Source organism: Rhagoletis zephyria, unplaced genomic scaffold (genome assembly GCF_001687245.7).
Source record: "Rhagoletis zephyria isolate East Lansing unplaced genomic scaffold, Rhagoletis_zephyria_1.1 Rzeph_scaffold_04351, whole genome shotgun sequence".
Lineage (NCBI taxonomy): Eukaryota > Metazoa > Arthropoda > Insecta > Diptera > Tephritidae > Rhagoletis > Rhagoletis zephyria.
In genome coordinates, this window is record NW_016161434.1 from 1 (window position 1) to 25,969 (window position 25,969).

The 25,969-nt window shown below is 37.5% G+C and overlaps 3 protein-coding genes across 3 annotated transcripts; 2 read left to right on the forward strand and 1 right to left on the reverse strand.

Annotated features, from left to right (window-relative positions):
- Positions 1-4,121: 4,121 nt before the first annotated feature.
- On the reverse strand, positions 4,122-6,996 carry LOC108370626 (uncharacterized). Its single transcript, XM_017625997.1, has 2 exons — positions 6,793-6,996; positions 4,122-5,122 (listed from the first exon to the last, which is right to left on the reverse strand). Exons 1-2 carry the CDS (start codon positions 6,847-6,849, stop codon positions 4,334-4,336), a joined length of 846 nt encoding a protein of 281 aa, XP_017481486.1. The 5' UTR covers positions 6,850-6,996; the 3' UTR covers positions 4,122-4,333.
- A 510-nt stretch (positions 6,997-7,506) lies between these two features.
- On the forward strand, positions 7,507-17,775 carry LOC108370627 (uncharacterized). The gene is made up of 7 exons (XM_017625998.1): positions 7,507-7,582; positions 7,648-7,780; positions 7,850-10,732; positions 10,808-11,080; positions 11,146-11,267; positions 11,360-12,018; positions 17,543-17,775. Exons 1-7 carry the CDS (start codon positions 7,547-7,549, stop codon positions 17,736-17,738), a joined length of 4,302 nt encoding a protein of 1,433 aa, XP_017481487.1. The 5' UTR covers positions 7,507-7,546; the 3' UTR covers positions 17,739-17,775.
- Positions 17,776-18,962: 1,187 nt separating this feature from the next.
- RIOK2 (RIO kinase 2) lies at positions 18,963-25,912 on the forward strand. Its single transcript, XM_017625999.1, has 6 exons — positions 18,963-19,028; positions 19,089-19,230; positions 19,289-19,667; positions 19,961-20,152; positions 20,208-20,379; positions 25,170-25,912. Exons 1-6 carry the CDS (start codon positions 18,963-18,965, stop codon positions 25,869-25,871), a joined length of 1,653 nt encoding a protein of 550 aa, XP_017481488.1. The 3' UTR covers positions 25,872-25,912.
- Positions 25,913-25,969: the final 57 nt, after the last annotated feature.

Here is a 25,969-nt window from a genome sequence, read left to right on the forward strand (position 1 = left end):
TACCATCCACTTTTGAATCGTAAATGTTTTGTTATTCGTGCCCGAAACAACCCGTACTTTTTTCCGGGCAGAAATGTGCATGAAGTCAGTTTGAAATAACAGCTGTTGTTTGTTTACATCCAATAGCATATTTTGTAAATTACAAAACGGGAAATAGTACTAAAGGTTCACATAAAATCATTGTTTAGAAGCTGATTTGTTGATTCCAGGAATGAGAAGTAGTTTTTTGCGTTCCCCACGCTCTGGGCGCTTTTGACACTTATAAGAGAGTAACTTGTTTTTACGCTCTAATTACCGAAACAGCACGGAAAGCGTGTGGAACAAACCTAATATGTAATACCAGCGTTTCAACGTTACCAATGGCTGCGTTTCTTTATACATTCCGGATAATCCCATTTCACAGCCGGAATAAACAGAATGCGTTTGAAATATACGTCAACATATCATCAGGAACGTTCTAAAGAACAAATAAACAAAAAAGTTTATTCCAAACATTCAGAATGAATAAAGAAATGCAGCCTAGAACTGGAGTTACAAGAAATGGTAAACATAAAATATTCCGGTAATAAAAGCTTTGCAAAGAAATGTGCTCTGCACACTTCGATGCTTTTACGATATTCTCTAGGAAATGGAATAGACATTTCCTGTCCACCCCTCTCTACGATTTATTTTGAAAATGTGTAAAGGAATCGCTACAACATTCGGAACAGATTTCCAATACTCTTATAGGTGGCATACACGGTGCGTCTGACTCGCGAATCATTTGTGTACGTGTTGACTCNGCTCTTACTTTTTTCCGGGCAGAAAAGTGCATGAAGTCAGTTTGAAATAACAGCTGTTGTTTGTTTACATCCGATAGCATATTTTGTAAATTACAAAACGGGAAATAGTATTAAAGGTTCAGAAATGTAGGTATGTGCTAATTTTATTAGCTATATATAAGATAAATACACATAAAATCATTGTTTAGAAGCTGATTTGTTGATTCTGGGCACGAAAGGTGGCTTTTGCGTTCCCCACGCTCTGGACACTTTTGACACTTGTGAGAGAGTAACTTGTTTTTACGCTCTAATTACCGAAACAGTCCGGAAAGCGTGTGGAACAAACCTAATATGTAATACCAGCGTTTCAACGTTACCAATGTATTTACCTAGAACTGGAGTTACAAGAAATGGTAAACATAAAATATTCCGGTAATAAAAGCTTTGCAAAGAAATGTGCTCTGCACACTTCGATGCTTTTACGATATTCTCTAGGAAATGGAATAGACATTTCCTGTCCACCCCTCAATATGATTTATTTTGAAAATTTGTAAAGGAATCGCTACAACATTCGGAACAGATTTCCAATACTCTTATAGGTTGCATACACGGTGCGTCTGACTCGCGAATCATTTGCGTACGTGTTGACTCGCCTTCGACTACACACAGTTGAATCATTCAGAGTCAGTCCAAGAGTCAGGTACAAGGCGAATTTATACAAGGTGGTGTTGATGGCGTATTTAGATTTTCGCCGCTGTACTTATCTGTCAAGTCGTTTCGGGCTCCTTGCCATTTTCGTTGTTTACCTTTTAAAGAACTAAAAGCTTGAAATCAACAATATTGACACGTGTAAAAGCAAATAGAAAAAAAAGAGAATGAAGAAGAATTGTTTTCAAGTATTTGAATCATATACATATGTACATACGTAAATTGTAAACGAACCACATTAATGCCAATTGTTGCATATTTCTGCGGGCGCGGGATAGGCAAACAAACAAATGAAAACGAAAGATTGATGACACGAACCGGACTACCATGAGTGTTTCATGTTACATACATGTGTATTAGAGCTAGGGCTATTCGGTTAATCGATTAACCGAATTATCCGAATGTGACTGAAGTCGATTACATTTAATCGGTTAGCAATATTCGAGTAGCGGAAAGCTNCCCATTTTCGTTGTTTTCCTTTTAAAGAACCAAAAGCTTGAAATCAACAATATTGACACGTGTAAAAGCAAATAGAAACAAGCAATTTTTAGCAAAAAAAAAAAACCGACTTAAAAAAATATATATATACATATATCTATATATCAATGATCGGATCTAAACCAAATTAGTATCTCTGAGACACTACCTTTCCGTTGCAAAAAGAATTATTGAAATCGGTTGATGTGGTGCAAAGTTATGCGGTAACATACATAAAAAAAAAAAAAAAAATATTNAAAAAATATTCCGACGAACTGATAACCTCCTCCTTTTTTGGAAGTCTGTTAAAAAGAGAATGAAGAAGAATTGCTTTCAAGTATTTGAATCATATACATATGTACATACGTAAATTGTAAACGAACCACATTAATGCCAATTGTTGCATATTTCTGCGGTCGTGGGATAGGCAAACAAACAAATGAAAACGAAAGATTGATGACACGAACCGGACTACCATGAGTGTTTCATGTTACATGCATGTGTATTAGAGCTAGGGCTATTCGGTTAATCGATTAACAATTATCCGAATGTGACTGAAGTCGATTACATATTCGAGTAGTGGAAAGCTGTCGACTATTCTATTAACTGTTCACTTTAGATTATTCGATCAACCGTTAATTTTCGGTTAATCGAATATTTTTAGTTCGGGATTTTTGCATTTAAGCGTACATAAATATATGAATAGTCGTATTACATTCGTAATATTTAAGATTGCATGTGCAATATTAAAGCAAACTTTGCAAGAAATAAAGGTATGTGCAGTAAAATACTGGATGGGATAAGATTAAATTGTATCCCATATTAAATTACTAAATCTTTGTTATCAATGCTAAAAGCTATATTAAAAGACACGCTTTTTTCTAAGTAATTGAATAATTTAAAATTGATTGCGAAATATTTTAGACACATTGGCTAAAGTAATACCTACCTCTGATTTTCGCGATTTTTCTTGTGGATTTTTGTTAAATGGTTGTTATAAGAGAATGATTGTTCACATATGGAACACGTTACTTCCATTTCCCCCACGGATTTTTCATTTGTCAACAAATTTCAATGCATTTCGGTTACTGATATTCGATTTTTACAATACCCGAGTAGTCAAATCAAAGCAACTATTCGAATAGTCGAACGCGGGCGACTATTCGAATACCATGAACCGACCGATCGGTTAACCGAATAGTCGAATACTCGGATAATTTTACGANACATGTGTATTAGAGCTAGGGCTATTCGGTTAATCGATTAACCGAATTATCCGAATGTGACTGAAGTCGATTACATTTAATCGGTTAGCAATATTCGAGTAGCGGAAAGCTGTCGACTATTCTATTAACTGTTCACTTTAGATTATTCGATTAACCGTTAATCTTCGGATAATCGAATATTTTTAGTTCGGGATTTTTGCATTTAAGCGTACATAAATATATGAATAGTCTTATTACATTCGTAATATTTAAGATTGCATGTGCAATATTAAAGCAAACTTTTTTGCAAGAAATAAAGGTATGTGCAGTAAAATACTGGATGGGATAAGATTAAATTCTATCCCATATTAAATTACTAAATCTTTGTTATCAATGATAAAAGCTATATTAAAAGACACGCTTTTTTAAGTAATTGAATTATTGAAAATTGATTGCGAAATATTTTAGACACACTGGCTAAAGTAATACCTACCTCTGATTATCGCGATTTTTCTTGTGGATTTTTGTTAAATGGTTGTTATAAGAGAATGATTGTTCAGATATGGAACACGTTACTTCCATTTCCCCCACGGATTTTTCATTTGTCAAAAAATTTCAATGAATTTCGGTAACTGAAATTCGATTTTTACAATACCCGAGTAGTCAAATCAAAGCAACTATTCGAATAGTCGAACGCGGGCGACTATTCGAATACCATTAACCGACCGATCGGTTAACCGAATAGTCGAATACTCGGATAATTTTACGAGCCCTAATGTGTTTGTATGTACATACATATGTATACTATGGGCCAATTTCACAGTGCGTAGTTAACTCAGAATCGACAGTTAACTAGAGATTTTCAGTACAAAATTCTGTAGTTAACTCCCGATTCTGAGTTAACTACGCATTGTGAAATTGGCCCTAAGTATGTATTTTGCTGATACATATTAATTTTAAACAAAACTTGTTAAATGCATAAATATTTATTTCGATACTAAATCAATTCAATTAAAATAATCTAAATTGCTAGTACATTGTATAGACTTACACACATATGTACATACATATACACTTTATTTAAGTACATACATATCTCTAAAATTAGCAAAATGTTGTTAATCACAGTTGACTCAGGGTACATCTGTCCAAAAAATAAATTTCACATTTGTGAATACTAGATTACTGACCACCTGATGAACCGGACGAGGAGGAAGCTAAGGCATTTCCACTGCTGGCCGCAAAGATGCGCTGAAGATTACCAATGAAGCCCCACAGCATGCTAACCAGGCTGCCTGCAAAGTCAAGCAACTTGAATTCTGTGCTCTCGTTGGCAGTCTCGCGATCCTCTTCGGTCTCTATGGCCGACGACTCGTTAGCAGCCGTGTGATCGCCGAAACCACCTTTCATTGCGGCCAGCAACTGATGATGCTGCCGGGCCGCATGCACAGTCTGGTTGTGCTGGTCACGTACGGTATTGAGAAGATGCCGCACAGGCTCCAACACCGGTATGCTTTGCTTCATGCGATTCCACAACGGGCACCCAACGTGCGGCTGGCTACAGTTCTTCACCATGGTGGAAGACTCATGCTGCTCACTGCGACCAAAGACGTCATCGGCGTCGTCCAGTGTATTTTGATGCAAAACCAGTAAGTCGTCAGTTCTGTTGGCCGCTTCGGTGGTATATTGCTGAACCATAGCGCTGCCTCCAGTGCTCTGAAAACCATTGTCAAGATTCATATCTAGTTGTTCTACAAATGCGCCATACAGTTCAGAGAGTGGGGTTGCCGGTTTAGTAGAGCGTAAGGCTGCGCTGCGCCCGCCAGCTTTGTTTTGAACGCTCTCATAGTCGAATTCTCTTATTTCACCCCTCTTTGCGCCGACTCTGCCTTGGTGAACGTAGCTGACGATGTGGGTGGTGTGAGGCACAGATGTAGTTGCGGGAAGGGCAGCCATCTCCAAGAGCGTGAACTGAAAATAGAAAATGCAGAGCCAAGTGATCACCACAAATTGGAGGAAGTAATCTTTGTTAATTGAATGCAATAATGCCAACATTTAAATGCCACTCCTGCCTGAGATCTATGACGCGGGGTGGCAATTAGTGGAATGAACGCACTAAAATGGCTTGCAAGTTATGAACATACGAATTCATAATAACGCTCGTATTTGGTATTTGCACGGTAATGTGCACACACACATACACGCGCCAATCCATATGTACCTACATATCGTCGTTTAAACTACAAAACCGCGTATCGCGTCATTCTGCGAAACAGCGTAACTGACATTGGCTGCCAAAAATTGGTTTTGCTCACATAAGTTCTTGGCTCAATCCTTATCCATTCGTCCTAAAATATACTAGCCAGAAATGCGATTGCTTTGTAAAAAAGACAATCATTTTGAAATGCGAGTGTTTTTACTCTCTAGAAAATAATTTATGCAACCTCACATGCGAGGTTTTGCATTATCTTGATACGCGCTTTTGTACATTAAATGACGATATGTACATACATACATACCTACATATATTGTCATAAAATATGAATGCTACTAAGTATGGCGCGTTGGTATTCAAGGTCACACAACGTTCGTCATACAAAACTTCATACACAATGGGAACAGCTATCAGCAGCAATAGCTGGGTTTTGCAGTTCGACTTTTTTCGCTGCACTGGAGTGATTTGCAAGTGCGTAACGGTTCACTTTTGTCCGCAAAAGAGATGAAACATACGGCTGCGGTGCATTCAGCGGCACTCACCTGCAGTCGTATCGGTCACCAACAGTATTATCCGTTTCCAGGTTCAGGAGAAAGGTAAACAAATGTGACCCGACTTGACGATTTGAAGTTATACCAAACTCTGTTGGCTAGGTTAAGACTGCTTCTTTATGTTTTTTTTGCACCAAAGTGCACCGAGCGGCCATTTTTGGTAAAAAAAAATTGCAGATTTGGATTACTCCCACCCAAAAAGACCCTGAAAGGTTTTTTGATGGTATATTTATTTGCATTTAAATCAATTTAAATTGTTTTAAAGGCAACCGAGAATTTTTTGTCTATATCAAATCCAGGGCTGGAATCGTCACATACGATATCGTACTACTCGTCACGTAAAAATACATTTTTCGAATTATGACATACGTGAACGTACTCTTTGTCTCATCCAGCTTACACTGCCTGACATATCACGTAATTTTCTTTCGTATCGTTTTCGATCCGTGAACAGATGTTACGATTCGAGCCCAGACTTTCAGAAAAACTTGGTTTCATCAATTCCCCAGCCGACTGTCGAACAGTGGAATAGATGTAAATAATGAATAGCCAACATAGTTTAATTTAGTAGTTTAATAAAAACGCGTGGGGCTCGTAGAATTTATAAAATATGCAAGGAAGCTAACCTGCCTCATTGACTGGACTACATATATATCTAATATTTTGGGTTTTCGTTCTAACACTATGGGTATGAAATCTTCGAAAGTCTCAAAGCTATTACCTAGTCAACCGCTTGGCGAACGATATGGCTATGTGTATGTGTTGTGAAAGGCTTTAATTTCCACTTTATTCCTTTTTTCCTTAACTTGAACGAGCTACCTATTTTATTACTTCCAAAACTTTTCACCATTTTCTCCAAGCATACGTGCACTTACAGTTGAAAAAACAAAAGCCCACGCAATAGTCCCGGCAATTCGATGCGCTCCGAACATTTTGCTAAATTTACGTTTTAAAACTTTAACTCTATTAAAGTCAAACGTTGAGCACTGGTCTCGATCGCGTTCCGAAGACTGTACTCCTTGGACTACACTTAACACACCACAGTCACTGGTAGTTTGGCTCGCACTAACCGCTTTGGACATCGCCGATTAACCGAAACGGTTTGAAAAACGACTCAAAAACTATAAACCAGCCAATTTAATCATTAATATGCGGAATGCGTCTCCATAAAATTTGGTTTGTTTCATTGCATTACTTAGCTTTGTTTTCATTGTGGCTTGCAGTCACACACATTACCCCTTGGAAGCGTCTGCAAAGTATGTACGTACGTATGTACGCAGAATGAGCGCTTATTGCTTATGTTCCCCGCTCGCTCTGCACCGACAATGCTAGAACACATTCGGCGTGATGCCAATAACCCTGACTCACTGAGTGCTAACCACTTGCCAAGGTCACTTGGTACACAGTTTCAGAGGTCCAATGGTCCGTGAAGCGGCATGTCTTTGGATTTGTAACACTGTACCTCCAGCGAAAATACCTTACGGACAATTTTTTTTAGTAAGCTACTGACTCAGAGCTTTGAATCAAAAAATTTTCAATGAAAATTTGAAAAAATACCAAAAAAAATTGTGTCTTTTCCTCTGGTTTTTAGCAAAATTTCTTGTGCAAACAAAATTCTTAATAATAATTATGCGAATATTTGGTAAAGTCCTGCAGACTTTGCGGGTGAGTTGTCTACTTGTTCGCCGGCCTTTGTCAGTTCTAGTACTTATTGCGGAAAACCTTTTTAGCTTTCAAGACGACAATCGAATTTTAAACCGCGTCGCTATTCTTCCCTTCTTTGTTGCCATAACCCTGTTCGGCGTTCCACTCCTACCAACGTTATAAAAAATGTGACCATCCGGCCCATGTCTTCTAAGACAGGTAAATATACACACACAAATAAATTTGGAGTGCTTAGATAAGCTTTGCACTAACTACCTCCCATTGTAGACTCTTCCAACAAGGGAGGCGCCACTGTTAAAGCAAACATAGCCAACATACTGCCCGTGGCCTTGATACATTGGAAAAGCCCGAATTCTTCGACGAGAATCATGCTAATCCCGCTTAACTTATTCGACGGCGACAACGATGCTAACAATAATACATTAAGAACGCTGTCGGTGATTCGGGAACATGCGAGACAAATCGAGGCGTTCACTGAAAATTTAATGGACTCAACAGAACCAACGTGTTACAGCGTTCCGCTGGCATCCAACAACACAAGGGCACTGCTGGACCAGTTTCCCGGTCATGATGACGGGGCGGTGGTGGCTAATGATGAGGAAGCACCAAACTTGCGTGCTTTGAAATCATCGCAGGAGGGTTTCAAGGGCAACCGCGTCTCACGTTACGAGAATCGGGAGCGCGCTGTCGCTGAGCAGGATACGAGTCGCATCAAAGCACACGACTGCTTCGGGCGGGATTTGGTTGTGTATGTGCCGGAGAATTCGGCCATATCTTCAATGCAGCTGGCCTTCGAAATGGACATGAGCAACATTCGCGACGATATTCTTAGCACTGAGGCCATCAAGAACATAGACATGTTTAAGGCCCTCACATCGAAGTCTTTGAAAGATCCCACTTTGAAGATGACAGTCAATTTGGACCTGGACAAATCTGCTGTAGAGAATACAATTCCCTTGGATGTCAATGCACTGATTCAGGGCACTCTCGAAATTGATCCATCCAAATATACACCAGGCGAACTGGAAGAAATTAAGGCGCCTGAATTTAATGACTGTGTCACTGCTACAGCAGCAAATATCTGCAGCACGGCTTTGAAAAAGGGCTTTCCGGCGTATATCAGCCGAATGTCGTATTCCACGAATTCGTCGGAAAATAAGGAAGCTCCAGCTCGTGATGCCCACATTGTTTGCGTTCGCGAAGGTTCCAAGGGGTGTATTTCACCTGGAAATGCCGAGTATCCGAAATTTGAAGCCAAGCCCAGTTCCGGAAAATCGTCAGCATCAAAAGAAGCTGCGCAATCAGGCAAGGCTGGTGGTGCCTGCATATCTTCAGAAATCTCGTTGCTCTCCTCCGAAATAATTGGTCACAATTCTCGTGGTCTGATGAGTTGTAAGGCGTACGCCCGAGCACTAGTTGAAGCAACGAAGCGCCGTGCGGAAATCTCCAAGGACAAATGTAAGCCGAGTGACGAAACAAAAATTAAAAAGGAAGCGACAAGGAAACGGGATAAATGCGGTGATACCAAAAATCCATGCACAACGCCATTGTTGGACGAGTGCGGAAAAGAGCTGAAAAAGGACTGTCCAACTAGGAAAAAGGAGGATAAGAAAAAGAAGAAAGATCCTTGCAAGGATGATCCCTGTAAAAACGCGGCTAGTAAAGATAAGGGGACATGCCGAACACCGGGCTCTTCGATGCCCTGTGGAAGTAACAAAAAGAAGCAGGAAAAGGATAAGGAAAAGAAGAAAGACATTTGTGGAAATTCGGAAAAGGGGAATCGATGTCATAGTGAGACGGACGCATGCCGAACAGAGAAAGATGACTGCCCCAAACCAAAAAAGGAAAAGTGTATTTTGGATGATCCATGCAAAGACCCCTGCGAAAAGGGAAAAGGGGAAAAACCTGAACCAAAAAAGAACTGCTCCTCTGCTACTCCCCTTTTATATAGCGTAAATTCCCCGCTTCCCAAAAAGCAAGAAGCCGTAGCTTCCGATAAAGAAACAAAATGCCAGCCGGTGACGAGTCTTTCGGATGTGAAAAAATCAAAATCCTCTTCAAACTGTGAAACGTCAGCGAAGAAATCCAAGAGTGCCAGTGACATAAAAAGGTCAGACAACAAATGCAAAACCGAGCCAAAGAAATCTAGTACTACATCTTGTAAGCCGCCCGGCAGTAAATCGGACTCTGGTGCATCTGATTCCTCTCAAGCCAAATGTAAGCCATTTAATAGTGTTAGTCCTATGAAAGGCAGTAAATCTAAGACTGGATCACCTAAAAAGTCCGCCTCCGACTCAAACTGTAACGAAACTAAGGCTGGGAAATCAGATTCAACTAACAAAGAAAAATGTAAGCGATACGAAGGTTTCTGTACCAAGAAGAAATTTAACTCCGAAAAATCGGAAAGCAAATCGAAGCAAGTCAAAAATTTATCTGACCTGAATAAATCGAAATCGTCCTGTTCAACAGACGAAAAGAAGTCCGGGGACAAATCTAAGCCAATCATGGATCTATGCAATCTGAAGAAGTCGAAATCTACTTGCGCGACTGATAAAGAAGATGACGGAAAGAAATCTGAAAGGGCCGCAAGTGAATGTAAGCCTGTAAAAAGTTTATGCGACGTGAAGGAGTCAAAATCTTCTTGCTCAACGGGCAAAGAAGCAGACGGGAAGAAATCTGCTAAGTCCAAAATCGAATGTGGAGCTTCTAAATCATCACCATCAAAGTCTGATTCCAAAGACAGCTGTCAGAAAAAAAAGCCAACAGCGCCCAAGTGCAAGGCCAAGCCTGGTTCAGGTTCAGGTCCGGGTGCAGCTTCGGGATGCAAAAAGTACAGCACGTTGACGAACCCCAAAGCAATTACTGAAATTTTACCGGTTAAGCGCTTCTTCAGTACCATCTCGTCATATTATGTTCCGCATGGTTTAATGCCGTGGAGACAGTTTAGTTCGAAGAAAAGTGCAAAAGGAAAGAAGAAAGATGGCAAAAGTTCGGGGATGTGCATGAAGCTTCAATCGAAATCAAAGGCCAAACGCACTGATAAACCTGAGCGAAAAAAACCAAAGACGGACTGCTATGCTGACGTCGAGACGTGTCAAGAGGCTGGTTGCAAGGATCCTCAGAAATCTAGCTGCGGCAAAAACAAGAAGGGTAAGTATATTGTTTCTTCAAACAAGCTTTGCATGAAACTATTAGACTAAAAAATCCAATTTTACAATAAGGCAGAAAATAAGAATCTCTCACCTCTGCGCTTACGAACTTGTCTTCAAATTGCCGGTCCACTATCCTCCCATAAGGAAGGACAAATCGGATGCTATGAAGAAACAAAAACTATTGAACAATGTGTAAACGATAACGACAGTGACGATTGTGATTCTGGAGATGAAAGTGAAAGTGACTCAAATCTAATAAATGAGACAAGAAACGAAGTTATAAGAATAATGGAGCCATCTACCGTTGAAAGATGTTTGGAAGCCATGCCAAATTTTAGTGAATATGGTAATCAAAAACTGGATATTTCTGTGAACTTGTGCCAATGGCTTTATAGACGAACTTGTTTGCAGATGTACTTGTGCGCACCGAAGCCGTGGCACTATCTGGCTCAGACCTGCATTACTATGAAACTGGAGGCGAATCATATCCCGGCATGACGCTAGGTCACGACGCCACTGGTGTGGTAGAAGAAGTACGTTAACGATCGATGCGAGTCAGCTGTGCAACATTTTGTGTTTCAAATAACAATACCTTTCCTTTCTATTTGGTTCGCTCTTCCATCAGGTTGGCTGTTCAATAACGAAGCTACGCCCCGGGGACCGCGTTGTCATAGAATCGGGCTTAGCTTGCGGCATATGTGACTATTGCAAGAAGGGCTGCTACAACATCTGCAACCAACTAGTTTTCAATGGGTTTCTCCGTAAATACCAAGTACACCCCGCCGACCTCTGCCACAAAATACCAGACGACGTCGACATGATCGAAGCGACTCTGACACAAACTCTGGCCCTTGGCTGCCAGGCGTGTTTCAAAGCCCAGGTGCTACCCAATACAAATTTACTGGTTATCGGCGCCAGCCCCACGGCCATATCGACGGCACTATGCGCACGGGCTATAGGTGCCGGCAACATCTGTGTGGCGTCTACGATGAGGGAACCTCTTGAAGTGATTCAGAATACGTTTCACTTTAACTGTATGAACTACGAGGCTGACCTGCAGTACGGCCTGATATTAAAGTGTTTGTATAGCACGTTGCACGCCTGGCCAGATGCTGTCATAAACTGCGCCGTCTCCGAGAAGACCCTGAATTTAGCAGTGATGGCACTGAAGCCGTGCGGCGTTTGCGTCTTAGCGGAATGCGATACAGAATGTGCATGCTTTAATGCAATGGACGTGATTATGAAAAACCTGAAATTGCTTCCCAGTTTCCGTTCCATTAACATGTAGGTAACTATATTCTTAATACATACATACAAATGCACAAATCGGTACCTTAATTCACAAAGGCCCTAACCTATACTTTTTTCGAAACTTCGTTTTAATAGACCTTCGATAAAAATTTGAAATCGTTGGTACCAAAAACAACGGAGTTATGCCACCTTTTGAAAATCCCTATCTGCAGTTTTTGATTTTCTTTTTATGTGTTTTGCTTCCCAGGTAAAAAGAAAATTTGCTGCTTAGGCCCTTTTTGAATTAACGTAACGAAATACCGTCCTCATCAATGCAAAGAAACAGGTTCGAAAATACGGGTTTTTGTAAATACATAGAGCTAATTTACTAGAAAACTGCCATACCATAGAACAAAATATCGCACGGTTAATGATATAGATATGTAACTCAAAATTTACGTTTTTGGAGATTTCATTTTGCAATAAATTAGCTTAATAAGTAGAATATGTTCAGGCTAACAGATAGCCAAACTTCCTAAATATGGCAAAGGTCTTTCCATCTGGCTTTTTAACCGACTTAAAAAAAGGAGGAGGTTATCAATTCGTCGTAATATTTTTTTTTATGTATGTTACCGCATAACTTTGGACCTTGATTGCGTTTTCCCACAAAATTTAAATTTTGAAGTACTTCTTTATAATAGGTGTGTAATCGTATTGAGAGGAAAAAATTCTCTCTCGAAGAAACAAAATATCCACAAAAGTACGAGAACGCAAAATTTGCAAAAACTTGCAACCTTCGAAACAGCTGATCACTTCCAGAGTTGCCACTGGTGGGTAATTTGGCAATTTATTTTGTGCTTAGTACATTTGCCACAATTCTGCATTTTATGCAATTGCATACTTTGGAATCGAAAAACCTTCATAAAGTATAAATTAATTATAACGGAATGAATGAAATATTTTTCTCAAAATTATTTGTGATCCCACATCATGGCACATTCAAAAATAAGAGATCATCCTCCAAACACCCATCCTTGGTAAAAAAAAAAAATTAGTAGATATCGTCACCTGAAACGCAAAATAACGTAACAACATCGCCGCTGAAATGGAAAAAGTCGTGACTAATTTTTTTTTTTTTTCATAAAACGATGTGGGGAGTTGTAATTTGATTAAATAGCAATCAAATTGTGAATTTTGAATTTTTTATAAGCTATGACTTTTTGCATTTCAGCGACGATGATGTTACGTTATTTTGCATACAATTTCAACAATCAATTCTAATTTCAACAATCAACCTACCAAAACTGACAAATTCGGCCAACAAAATTTCAGCTTGCTATATTTTTATCTATTTTGGTATATTTAAAAATAAAGGACAATTATGGTACAAACGAAAAATTACATACGGCAACCATAGTCAGCACTAAGAATGTTATTAAGCCCGGGATCCCGGACTTTTTAAGCTCTCGAAAATCCCAGGATTCTTGGCAAGTAATCCCGGGATTTTCGGGCCTTGTAATTTGCACTGATGGCAATAATAGAAACTCCTTTTCTTGACCAGTATTGGCTATATTTCTTTTTTATTTAATGATTAATATTGTTTTTTATAAATGTCTAGCTCATTGTACATATAACACCGCGTGATAGTAAATTTTAAACACAGATATCAATATATTTGCGAAACCCTGGGCCAAATATAGTAAAATTGCGATTTTAGTTTTTCTCTCTGACGTCAGTAATTCAAAAATGATTTAAAAAATTCAGAGAAATGTGATTAGAGATGAAGTATGGGTATAAAATTAATAAGGAAATCCTGTAGAATTTAAACAGATTCAAGTTTCTGGTGCAGAAGGGCTGGTAAATATTGAAAATATAATTTACAATTTTATCCTTGAAATTTGGCAATATTTGTTTTTAAAAAATTATATGTTAAGGGCTTATATAAACTCGATATCCTCGAATTTCGTTCTTCTAACTATGTCAGCTTAAAAATTACCAATTCGGCCTGGTGAATCCAAAAAATTTAAATTTTTTAAATTCTAAAGAAATTTCCTATTGCACTTGTTACCCATATTTTTATTCTACATTGCATTGAATTTTTTTAACAATTTGAATTAATCATATCTTTGAAATTACAAAGTCCTTCAAAATAAATCCTGCGGTCAGAGAGAAAAAATAAAAACGCCACTTTAAATAAAAAAGTAGCTTTCAAACCCATTTATTTATTTCACGGTGGGAGAGATTCTCAAACAGTATAGAAGCAATTTTTTCGATTCAAGTTATTGAAAAGTAATGAATATCTAAATCCCGGGATCCCAAGATTGTGACAACGCCATCCCGAAAATCCCGGAATCGGAAAAAGCCGAAAAATTAACATCCGTAGTCAAGTTGAGAGGACAAAAAAGAGAGTAAATACGGTTGGTTCTCTCTCTGTCAGAAGTTACCAGTTTTAGTCCGAGAATTTTTTACTNTCCCGGGATCCCAAGATTGTGACAACGCCATCCCGAAAATCCCGGAATCGGAAAAAGCCGAAAAATTAACATCCGTAGTCAAGTTGAGAGGACAAAAAAGAGAGTAAATACGGTTGGTTCTCTCTCTGTCAGAAGTTACCAGTTTTAGTCCGAGAATTTTTTACTGGTAAATTCTGGTAAATGTGTCAAACGATCAGCTGTAGAGTGTTTGGCAACCAAACAAAAGAAAAGTGAAAAAATTTGAAAGTATTTTTGGTTATTTACAACCAAAATTTGGAGATTATGTTGAAGTTGACAGAAGTTACCATTTTTTACTATGTAGAAAGCGATAACGTACTTTTCAATGTTACTCTCACGCTCTGAGCGAATTTTTATTTTTTGNCAAAAGAAAAGTGAAAAAATTTGAAAGTATTTTTGGTTATTTACAACCAAAATTTGGAGATTATGTTGAAGTTGACAGAAGTTACCATTTTTTACTATGTAGAAAGCGATAACGTACTTTTCAATGTTACTCTCACGCTCTGAGCGAATTTTTATTTTTTTACTAGTCCGAGTCCGAGGAATACGGGATTGTACCTAATAATTAAATTTGCAATAACTAATTCAAAAAGATCATATTTTCTCTTGTTTATAACAAACATATGTTCGTGATCAGCTGATTTTCTTACTTGCAAGGTTTCGCTCGGAAAAATTTTTCCAGCAGAAACTTGCAGCTTTCTATCTCATTTTGCTCTCTCAATTTCCCTACTTTGCAAGTTTTTTGGGTACGAGAACGCAAAACGAGTAAAAGTTTTCTAAAACTTTTGATAGTTTTGCATACGAGTACACTCCTATTATTAAACGTGCGATATGTATTAATTTTAAGCCATTCCTCTCGAGTTTTCGGTTTTTTGAGCTATGACAGTATTGAAGTAAATGAGCGATATGTATTCCGTTAGTTGGCTCTCAGAAACGCCTTTATACCGAAATTCGAAGGTATATCTCAAAAATACAAAAACAAAAGTTACATGCATTTGGTTTTTAGCGTGGAGGTTACCAAGGCGGGTAAGAAAAAATCAAAACAGATTTTATAATAACACCACTTTCCTGTAAAACTTTAAGGCTATCTGCACACTTGTCGTCCAATCATAGTTAACGCAACTACTCGGCCTGAAATTTTGAGCCGAGCACATGCATTTCAAAGGAGATTGGCACACTTGCCATTATCGGCAAATTGTCGTTTGCTAATCGTTGTGCACGCATTGTTTGTTTACATTTTATGGGGAAAAATTAGTGAAAAATTTAATATTTGCATTAAAATTGCAAAAAATAACATTTTTTGCATAAAAGCTGTGGAAATTATTAAAAAGTGGTTAATTGCATTAAAATTCAATAAATGTGAGCGTTTTAACTAAAAAATATGACGAAATTGTAAAAAGCCTCTGTTTGCATGCTCAAACCACATTTCAGGAAAAGAAAAGAAGAGATATTACTACGGTGACCATCCGTCCTTTATTTTAAAGGACAGTCCTTTATTTTAACCTTCTGTCCTTTATAATTTTTTTCAAAATAAAGGACGCCTTTTGTCCTTTATTTCTTAAACTGTCCTTTAAATCGGCTCTGCATTTTTCAGAGGTAAATTTTTAAACGCAGAATATGAAAAATAAAAATGTCCCTTATAAAATATAATGAAAGCTTTCGCCTGTTTGTTTTGCACCCCACTTAAGGGTTTCTATTTAATCGGTAGTCTTTGTACAATCTATAAAGCACAGTTCCACTGAAAGAGAACAATAAACCCCCTGCTGCACAGTGGTTCAAAACTGGCATTCATTCACTTCATTTTTCGCTTAATTTGATTAATCGTTATTTTTTATGAAAGCTTACAATATTTGCAAGAGACCAGTTGAGCCTGATTTCTGAATTTTAATTTGATTATATTAAATTTTTTAGTGCAAAATGCACAAACAGTAGCAGCTTTGAAGAAAATGTATTCTTCTGTTCCAGTTAATAAATGTTACATAACAAAAGCTAGTTGAAAATAATTGTATGGTTCTCTCAAAACAAAAAAATACACAAAAAAAATTTTGAAATGTTATAAAAAAATGTTCCCCAAAATAAATATTTTTTTTTTGGTTTTTACTAAAATTGGTGGAAAAGTGAAGGCTCCAGTGGATTATGAACATTGAATTCGAATTTTGAATTTGGCTTCGTCGTGCAGTATGAATTATGGTAAACGCATTTTGGTAGCAAAGGATGGCGAAGTCCTTGAAAAGGATTTGGCTTCATTTTTCGCCACAGCAGGGGAACTTATATAATTAAATAATATAATTAAATGGTAAATATTTGACTTAAATTACGATATGGGCANATACACAAAAAAAATTTTGAAATGTTATAAAAAAATGTTCCCCAAAATAAATATTTTTTTTTTGGTTTTTACTAAAATTGGTGGAAAAGTGAAGGCTCCAGTGGATTATGAACATTGAATTCGAATTTTGAATTTGGCTTCGTCGTGCAGTATGAATTATGGTAAACGCATTTTGGTAGCAAAGGATGGCGAAGTCCTTGAAAAGGATTTGGCTTCATTTTTCGCCACAGCAGGGGAACTTATATAATTAAATAATATAATTAAATGGTAAATATTTGACTTAAATTACGATATGGGCAAGGTACTTTTGTCATACAAGTTGTATGTACGTATTTCCAAATCATTTTGAAAAAAAATGTCCTTTATTTTACGTTGGTTAATATGGTCACCGTAGATATTACTGAAAAATGATGTCTAGAATTGTTGCAGCACAGTCTATATTTTAAAAATTGCAAGTTTTTGTAAATATTTCACGAATATATCAACCAGAAAAACAAAAAAATACCTGCTCCAAGTGAATTTTTAGACGCCAAATGAATTGAAATATCACGACCGAGTGTGCGAAAGGGTAGGCGTCATGTAACCGTTGCATTATGATTGTGACGATGAAGCAACTATGATTGGACGACCAATGTGCAGAAAGCCTAAATTTGCCAAATCTGCTATTGATGGCGACGATGTATATATATGTAGCTACATATATACATACATATGTATGTACAGATGTGTTAATGCACATACCATTTTTTGCCATCTTCAGGTTTCCGACTGCGCTGAATTTGATTGATTGTGGTAAGGCGCCCATTGGTCGGCTTATTTCACGAGTGTTTGAATGGCACCAGGTGGAGCAGGCTTTCCGGAAAGCGCTACACGAATCGAATGTCGGAAACAAAAAAGTTATCGTAAGATGTGCAGAGGAAGAAGATGCATACAGGAAGGAAGATTGCAAAACCTGATTATTGAAATTCAAACATTTTTCTCTCATAAAAATTGTGATTTGTGCTGCACTTTATTGGTGGTATTTTACGATCTCCAAAATATGTAAGTAAAATAATACAGGGAAATGTTTTTGTTCTTCACGAGGGCGTGAGAGATTTCTAAGTTTTTCTACTTATATGCGTATGTAAAATGCACCCAGTTAAGGCATTTAAAAAAAATTGGATAGAATTGGTTTATTCGAGCTGCAATTGATGCGGCAGTGCTATTTTTTAAGAAAGCATAACGTTCTACGTAAAAATTTGGGCGACTTTGCCTACATCAAGCGTTCGAGGAAGAAAATTTTGACAATCGGTTACTCACCACTGGAAAATCAAAAGTAACATACGATATCGAATCGAAAGTATCGATATAGTACTCATTTACAGTATCGCTTTAAAAATATCGGGCTGTAAAAATATCGTAATAAAAAGACTCGATATTCCAAATATAGACACAAAATTAAAAAAATGAAATCGGAATATTGGTGTCATTTTCTATTAAAGAATTAACACTTTGCACATTAATAGGTATGTACATCACTGAAGGCGCACCACATACCAAGCTAAGATAGTTCACATTTCCTTTACATATAAATTCCAAAGGAAGTAAGGTTACAGTACGACATAGATTTGCAAGAAATGGAATGTTTAAAAACAATATTAACAACAAAACTTCAATAGAAATTTTGGTAAGGACAAATTTTTACATTTTGGAATTTGGAAAATTAACTTAAAATATTTCAAATATTGCTACAAAAAGCTTTATACAAATAGTCTTGCCCACAGTATACTGTGGTCTTGCCCAATTCCCAGAAATTTGAATGTTGACGTTTTCATTTTAACTTTAAATATTCCAAATATTACTACAAAAAGCTTTATACAAATAGTCTTGCCCAATACTTTTGACAGAGAGTAACTTATTTTTACGCTCCAATTACCGGAGCAGCCCGGAAAACGTGTGGAACAAAGCTATTGACTCTTGGTTACCGGTTAAAGTTGAAAGACAGATGACGCCGTGTTCAGTATGCTGTCTATTTCACAGCTGATTGTAGTAGGAATGCACCCCTGCTTAAAGAATGTCTTTTGCGTTTGTTTTCTTTCTGTGCAACGTGTTTTTTGGTTGTTTCTAAAATCTATATTATTTATACAACTGAATATAAAACATACATCTCGGTAATCGTCAAGGAACTAAACTAAAGTAATATGGGAAAGCTTAACGTCACAGTGCTGCGATACTTAACTAAAGAGGATTTTCGTGTGCTCACAGCGGTTTGTATCAGATAAGCGACTCGCATGTGTATCAGGACGCTAAAATATAATCCTTTTCAGGTTGAGATGGGCATGAAGAATCACGAGCTTGTACCCGGACAATTGGCTGCATCTATTGCCAATTTAAAGGCCGGCGGAGTGCATAAACTGCTTCGGGAGCTTTGCAAGCACAAACTACTTTCGTACGAGCGCGGAAAGAAATGTAAGATTACTGTTTAATTCACCTCACTCAGTTTAAGCATATCGTGCATTTTCCGCAGATGATGGGTACCGCCTTACGAACACCGGTTACGATTATTTAGCTTTGAAATCCCTAACTTTGCGGGGCTCTGTTTCTTCATTCGGCAACCAAATAGGTGTAGGCAAAGAGTCCAATATTTATGTCGTTGCTGACGAGGAAGGCCAACCTATTTGTTTGAAGTTGCACAGACTCGGTCGGACTTGTTTTCGCAATATTAAGTCGAAGCGAGATTACCATGGGCGTCGTCATAAAGCCTCTTGGTTATATTTATCCCGCATATCAGCAACGCGCGAATTCGCCTACATGAGTGCATTATATGATCGCGGGTTTCCAGTACCAAAACCAATCGATTTCAATCGACATTGCGTGTTAATGGCGCTTGTCAATGGCTGGCCAATGTAAGTTATAACGGAATTATATATCGAGGGCTTATATTCAATAGGACCTATATGCAGTTTATACAAACACTGCTTTCCGATATTAGAATCCATCAATAGTTAATTCTTATGACACCTATATATATACATGGTCAGCGTTAACATCATTGATGGCATTTAAGTAGTGAGTAGTGGATTTTTGTATGGGAATCACATTTTTGTGAAACTGCAGATAGATCATATTAAATATAAACCCTCGATTTGTAGATAAGTAGGTAAAATTGTAGTTAATCATCGTACATCTTAATACCCAGGACTCAGGTACAGGAATTGGTCGACGTCGAACAAGTATATGATGATCTAATGAACCTAATAGTTCGTCTTGGCAATGCTGGTGTCATTCACGGCGATTTTAATGAGTTCAATTTGCTGCTCGCTGATGATGGAAAACCAGTTTTAATAGATTTTCCCCAGATGATGTCCACCTCACATGAAAACGCTGAATTGTAAGATACAAAGTTGAATACGCGGTCTCTTGATCTAATCGTGTTTGTTATTTAGTTTTTTCAATCGTGATGTTAATTGTGTACGTGAAATGTTTCGCAGAAAGTTTGGCTATGAAAGTGAAGATTTTCCTAAATTTTCGGACCTGAAACGCGAAGATGATTTAGATGCTGAAGTACATTGTACCGGCTACGGTGTCACCAAAGAAATGGAAAGAGATATTTTGCAGGTATGGCTCACAATTCCACCGAATGAATTTTTATTAATTTTTAACCGATTTCAAAAAAGGAGGAAGTTATCGATTCGTCAGAATATTTTTTTATGTATTTTACCGTATAACTTTGGACCACGTTAACCGATTTCTATAATTATTATTTTTTAAAGGAAAGGTGGTAGTACCAAGGTGGTCCCATAGTAATTTGGTTTAGATCCGATCGTTGGATCTGAAGAAATTAACGGTACTCTTAAATTTTTATTTAAGAATTGAAGTCGGGTTTATTTTTTGCTTAAAAATTACTTGTTTATAACTTCAAATAAAAAAGTGCAGAAACGCTATTTTTTTGTGACCGGGCTGAGACATAACGCATGGTTTATTTACTAAGTTAAATCAAAACTAACAATGAACTCAAATTACTACATACTTATATTTAGTTCACATTTACTACTTTGGAATTAAAAGATTTAATGTGCTTCATCATAAAGAAGATAAAAGTGCACATTTCATATTTTTTAGGAAACCTATTTTGTACACCTAATATACGTGTCCTGTTTCTCTGTGAAAATAATAAACATTCCAAATGTTTTTCATATGATATGGGCAATTCGCACAAACTTCGAGTTTTTTGTGAACAAAAATTATAATTTTTTTATCGTGAGCACATGTCTGAAACTTTTAATATACGTTCCTTTAGTTGCTAGAATTACAACATCCAACGTGGTGTAACATTTCAAAGCAACGCACCGTACGTTTTTTTTTTGGAAATCGAAAGTGGGCGCAATTTCAGTCCGATTTCGATAAATCGGTTACCGAGATACACACTCAGTAAACCAAATAAAAACGGGGACGCGACATTTTAGTAAATTTTGGCTACTTTTCTTTAGTTTATTTAATGTTTATTATTTTTTATGAAAGTATAGCTGATTACTTAACAAACACGATATAAATCCAAATTAACAAAAAAAATTATGAAATAACTGCAAAGTTTGACCAAAATTCCTTACTTCTTGATCAGCGTCTTTAGACAAAATTTTGGTAATCAGTTCAACAAGCGAATTGCAAATTTTAAGTACCTTGGACTTGCCGTTGATTTTTGGAATTTCTTTTTTTCATATAAAAAAAAACCAACAAATTGGAAAAAATCAACGGTAAGTTCTTACATTTACAGCCAAAGGTTTTTCATTTGACACATCATTTTCAAAAATCGAACGAACGGTGCAGATTCGATGACATGGATATAGAATGCCTTTGGGTATTATATATATTGGTTTTTTTTGGGGACTTTTCGTATTTTTTTTCGCTAACCTTTTAATGAAGAAATAAGAAAGTGGTGCACGAGGATCATAGTTCAATAGTATATTGAACAATAGAGCACACACGTATTTGGCTAAATTTTCTAAATGCAGACGATGTGCTAATAAAAAATATGCATTTTTACTTTTGTGCGCGCATCGTAACCTTTTAAATATGTTGTTCTTTGAACTATCTTCTAATGAGAGCACATAAGCCGGCCACGTCTAGATTGATTCCTTTTATGCTCCAGAACACTATAAAAGTTGTCCGACAACAGTTTTAGCTACAGTATACTATAAAAGCCGCGATCGTCGGAATTTAAACTCTTCATAACATCTTTTCTATTGCAAGCACGGCAAGCAAGTAATCTAATCTAACAGCCTGCATTCGATTCTCCTCTCCAAATATCAACGCACCAAATTTTGCAACGTAAAAGTAAAAAAAATTATAGGAGAGTCCATATCGTCGCTCCCAACGAAGAGTAGCACATCTCAAATTACCGTGGAAGACTAGCACGTTTCACTATTCGCGTCGAAGACTAGCACATTTCATTATTCGCGTCGAAAAGTAGCACATTTCAGATTCTCGCGTGGAAGACTAGCACATTTCACTAATCGCGTGGAAGACTAGCACATTTCNACATGTAATTGGTACTACACTGATTTGGCTGAAATTTCACTAAATAATTATTAAAATCTATACATATTCAAATATTTCGTTGTTTACTTCCATTTTTTAACAAATATAAGGTTATTTGCTTTCACTGCTTTCATTTTTTTTGTTTGCACATGTAAATCAGCTGATCGTTTGACACTTTTCATGAACTTACAGGAAAAAAACCTCCGGACTAAATCCTGTAACTTCTGACTAGGAACAGTTGCTCAGTTACTCTCTCAAATGTGTTCCCACTTACAGGTTTTATGTCAATAGGAACGACTTCCTGTAAGTTCTGACTAAATCCTGTAAACCGGACTGCTATTGGAACAGACTAATATATAATAGTCCTATTACTCCTATATTGGCAGTAAGAGCTAGTACCGTCCGAAAACACTACAGTACAGATATATCAATAAANGAAAGAAAAGGAACACATACGTTTATAAATAAACATGTACACAACACATATACAAAAACAGCACTCAAGTACACAATACATTGACAAAAACGGAACTAGACTGTCTCGCTTTGATTTCGGAATGCTTACACATTGAGAAGTTAGCTTACTGCCAATATAGAAGTATTACATATATGGGAGAGTCACACTTTTGTTTCTGAAAATTTCTCAATTTAATTTCTGAATTATATGCATATTTGGTTAGAAAATATGTACGGTAGTCCTTGTTTTGCATTTACATAATCTACACAACATATCGTCCCGTTTCTGCCTTAACCTCGTATCTGCAATGGAGGTATTTTAGAGAGTGTAAGAAAAAATGCTTAATTTCTTCCCCTGGGATACAATAAACGCATTTTTTACTTAATATTTCTGTCTCCACTAACAGTAGTGCGAGCCCTAATTAAGTCTTTGTTCTGTTGTTGTTGTTGTTGTTGTAGCGGCTACAACAACCCCGCCCAGGACGGTTGGTATCTCAGTCGTTGTCGTCAAGTTCCACTAACGGCAACCCTAGGAAGCGTGCAGCTTCTGTGGGGTTTGTCCACAGGGACAAGGCCGTTAGGGTTGTCGGGTTTTCCGGGCATGCGAAGAGATGTTTCGAGTCATGTGGGGTCTCTCCGCATGCCGGACACTCATTCGGCACATCCTCATTCAACCTACTCAGGTAGGAGTTCAACCTGCTGCAGTAGCCGGAGCGAAGTTGTGCAAGTGTTGTGCGAGTCTCCCGAGGCAGATGAAGCTCCGTCTCGTCTATGTCCGGGGGTGGTATGCCTAGAACGGCATTCACAGGTCTAGAGTCTACATAACTCGAGACTGAGTCCCTGTGAATGCCGTTCAGGGCCTGTCGGTAAGCTGTCGGGTCCAGAGGTTGCTTGATGACCCTCTGGACTTCGTCTGTCAGTTCATATAGATGCCTCCTGACGTGCCTAGGCGAGGGCTCCTCTGCAAGCAGCTGTCTGCTTGGGTGGCCACTTCTGTGTAGATGGTGTTCGCGCGACATCAGGAGGCATCCTGTCGCTGTCCTGAGTGCGGTGTTCTGTACAGTCTGTAGCTTCGTCCACTGCGTCCTACTAGTCCCACGACAGCCGGTTCTACGTACCGGAATGACTCGGGTTTTACCCGACCAAGGGCTGTTGTTTCGGCGATCTAACCCCGTTTAGGTCGGCGAAGTATCTCAGAAGTCTTAGTTCTATTTTCAAATAGTGTGACGTTTAAACAGCTGTTATAAGTGGTAATGTTAGTTTTCCCAAAAATTGTAGGTACGTGGTTAAGGCAGAAACGTGACGATATGTAACCTGATGTTTGTTAATAAACCAGCGAAAATGATGTGTCATGCGAAAGTTCGAAGTAATCGAGAATTGGCCGTATATCTTTCGACTTGGACTGAGCCCTTACAATGCTTGAATGATGTTGATTTCAGATGTTATTAAATTATAATTTATAATACTTAGCATTGGGAGTAACAGTACTATATTCGTTTGTACCCTAGTAGTACATATATACACATCGCTCATTTGTAGCTAGAGCGTCATAATCCTAAAAATTAAAAACTAGACAAACGCCTTAAAAGTTTGTAGTTCAAATACGCTCAATTTTATTTATTTTTATTATGACACTTGCCCATATGAGCATCATGTACTAAACGACTGTCATAACTGAAAAAATGAGATTCAAAATTATTCGTTTATATTATGCTTCATGGTTTATATTTCGAGTATATGCATTACCAGTGACAATAATTGGCAACTTCAAATGCATCTCCAGAACATTAGCGTTTTTTGAGGTTTGACATTCTTCTAGTAAATGAACGATGCAATTTGTGCTAAATTGTATTAACCGCTTTAGTATACTCCACCATTCAATGCACAATTTAAGTACCATAGCCAAATAAATGCGAAAGTGAAAATCCTGACAACAGTCAATGGCCCTTATGAATAAAATCCAAGTAATTGCTTTTTCTTGGAATTTCAGACCTTTTACTCGATTTATTCAAACAAATTTAAATAAAAGGTCTGCAATTTTAAGAAAAAGCGATTGTTAATTTTTTCTCCAGAAGGCTCAATGATCTCAATAATCTAATGAAATTTCATTAAATAACTTCATGGAGTTTAAATAAAAAAGTGGATATAGGTTTAAGCGGTTATTGCAAAGTTGTACCAATACATGCCTACATAATAGCTCTGGTGTACTGAACTTTCAAGCTATGTGGTTATATATTTTATTCAGATTTCAACAATAAAATACACTATAGAAAAATAATTTTTAACCGAATAACTTGATAACCAAGCAAGTGTGAATATCGACAGTATATTTATATTTATTTCCGTGAACTTTTGTGTTAATATTTCACCTTTTGCAAATTCGATAATCGTTTATTTTTGGTCATGATTTTCAGGAGTATGGTATGATCGACGAGGAAGGGGATAGTGATAATAGTGAACACGAGCTTAAGGAATGCCCCACGGAGAATTATAGAAATGATGAACTCAAAGCGTATCGTCGACAACTTGAAAACGAAGTAAATTTTAGCGAAACGAAAAGTACAAAAAAACCCGACGATTCCATTCGTCGTTACATTGAATCATGTTCTCAATATTTGGCAAACATAAGCCTAGCTGAAGAAGCCGCACCGGAAAATGAAATGCAACAAAAAAGTATCGTTAGTCCTTCCGAAAGTGAAATCAACGCCGTTCAGCCAAATAACATTTCAAATGAAGTGGATCGTGGCAACAAATCGGACTCGGAATTAGACGCCAGCGACGATGATCGCTATGATGATGCTGTATCTATGAGCTCAAATGATTTGGAAACGGACAATTTACCAGAGTTAGATAAAATTGACCCAAATTCACGCATGTATCGTCTAAAGATGGTAGAGAAGCTCTTGAACGACACACGTAGCCAACGTTCATATTCAACTACTGCGAGTACAATAGCGCCATCCGTGGTAACTGATCGCATAAGAAAAAACCTAGGTGCAAAAGAAAGACGGGAAATGCGCAAGCATTGTGTGGCTAAAGGCGAAGCAAGTGCTGTACATAGACATCGCAAAGAAAATAAGGACGTAGTTAAGGAATACGCTGGTTGGGACTTTTAAACTGTCATCTAATTTATCTGTCAATAAAACATAAAAAAGAAAACAAAATGTCGCCGTCATTATCATCCATCCAGGAAAATGGAAAGGTTTCCTTATAC

What these genes read in the sequence shown, in the direction of transcription:
- LOC108370626 (XM_017625997.1), bottom strand. Translation starts at nt 6,849, where the DNA reads ATGTTCGGAGCGCATCGAATTGCCGGGACTATTGCGTGGGCTTTTGTT. An exon ending in GGGCTTTTGTTTTTTCAACT is followed by an intron (nt 5,123 to 6,792) that starts GTAAGTGCACGT and finishes TTCTATTTTCAG; the next exon opens with TTCACGCTCTTGGAGATGGC.
- LOC108370627 (XM_017625998.1), top strand. Translation starts at nt 7,547, where the DNA reads ATGCGAATATTTGGTAAAGTCCTGCAGACTTTGCGG. An exon ending in GCCAAATTTTAGTGAATATG is followed by an intron (nt 11,081 to 11,145) that starts GTAATCAAAAAC and finishes ACTTGTTTGCAG; the next exon opens with ATGTACTTGTGCGCACCGAA. An exon ending in CCACTGGTGTGGTAGAAGAA is followed by an intron (nt 11,268 to 11,359) that starts GTACGTTAACGA and finishes CTCTTCCATCAG; the next exon opens with GTTGGCTGTTCAATAACGAA.
- RIOK2 (XM_017625999.1), top strand. Translation starts at nt 18,963, where the DNA reads ATGGGAAAGCTTAACGTCACAGTGCTGCGATACTTAACTAAAGAGGAT. An exon ending in CTTGTCAATGGCTGGCCAAT is followed by an intron (nt 19,668 to 19,960) that starts GTAAGTTATAAC and finishes CTTAATACCCAG; the next exon opens with GACTCAGGTACAGGAATTGG. An exon ending in TCACATGAAAACGCTGAATT is followed by an intron (nt 20,153 to 20,207) that starts GTAAGATACAAA and finishes TTTGTTATTTAG; the next exon opens with TTTTTTCAATCGTGATGTTA.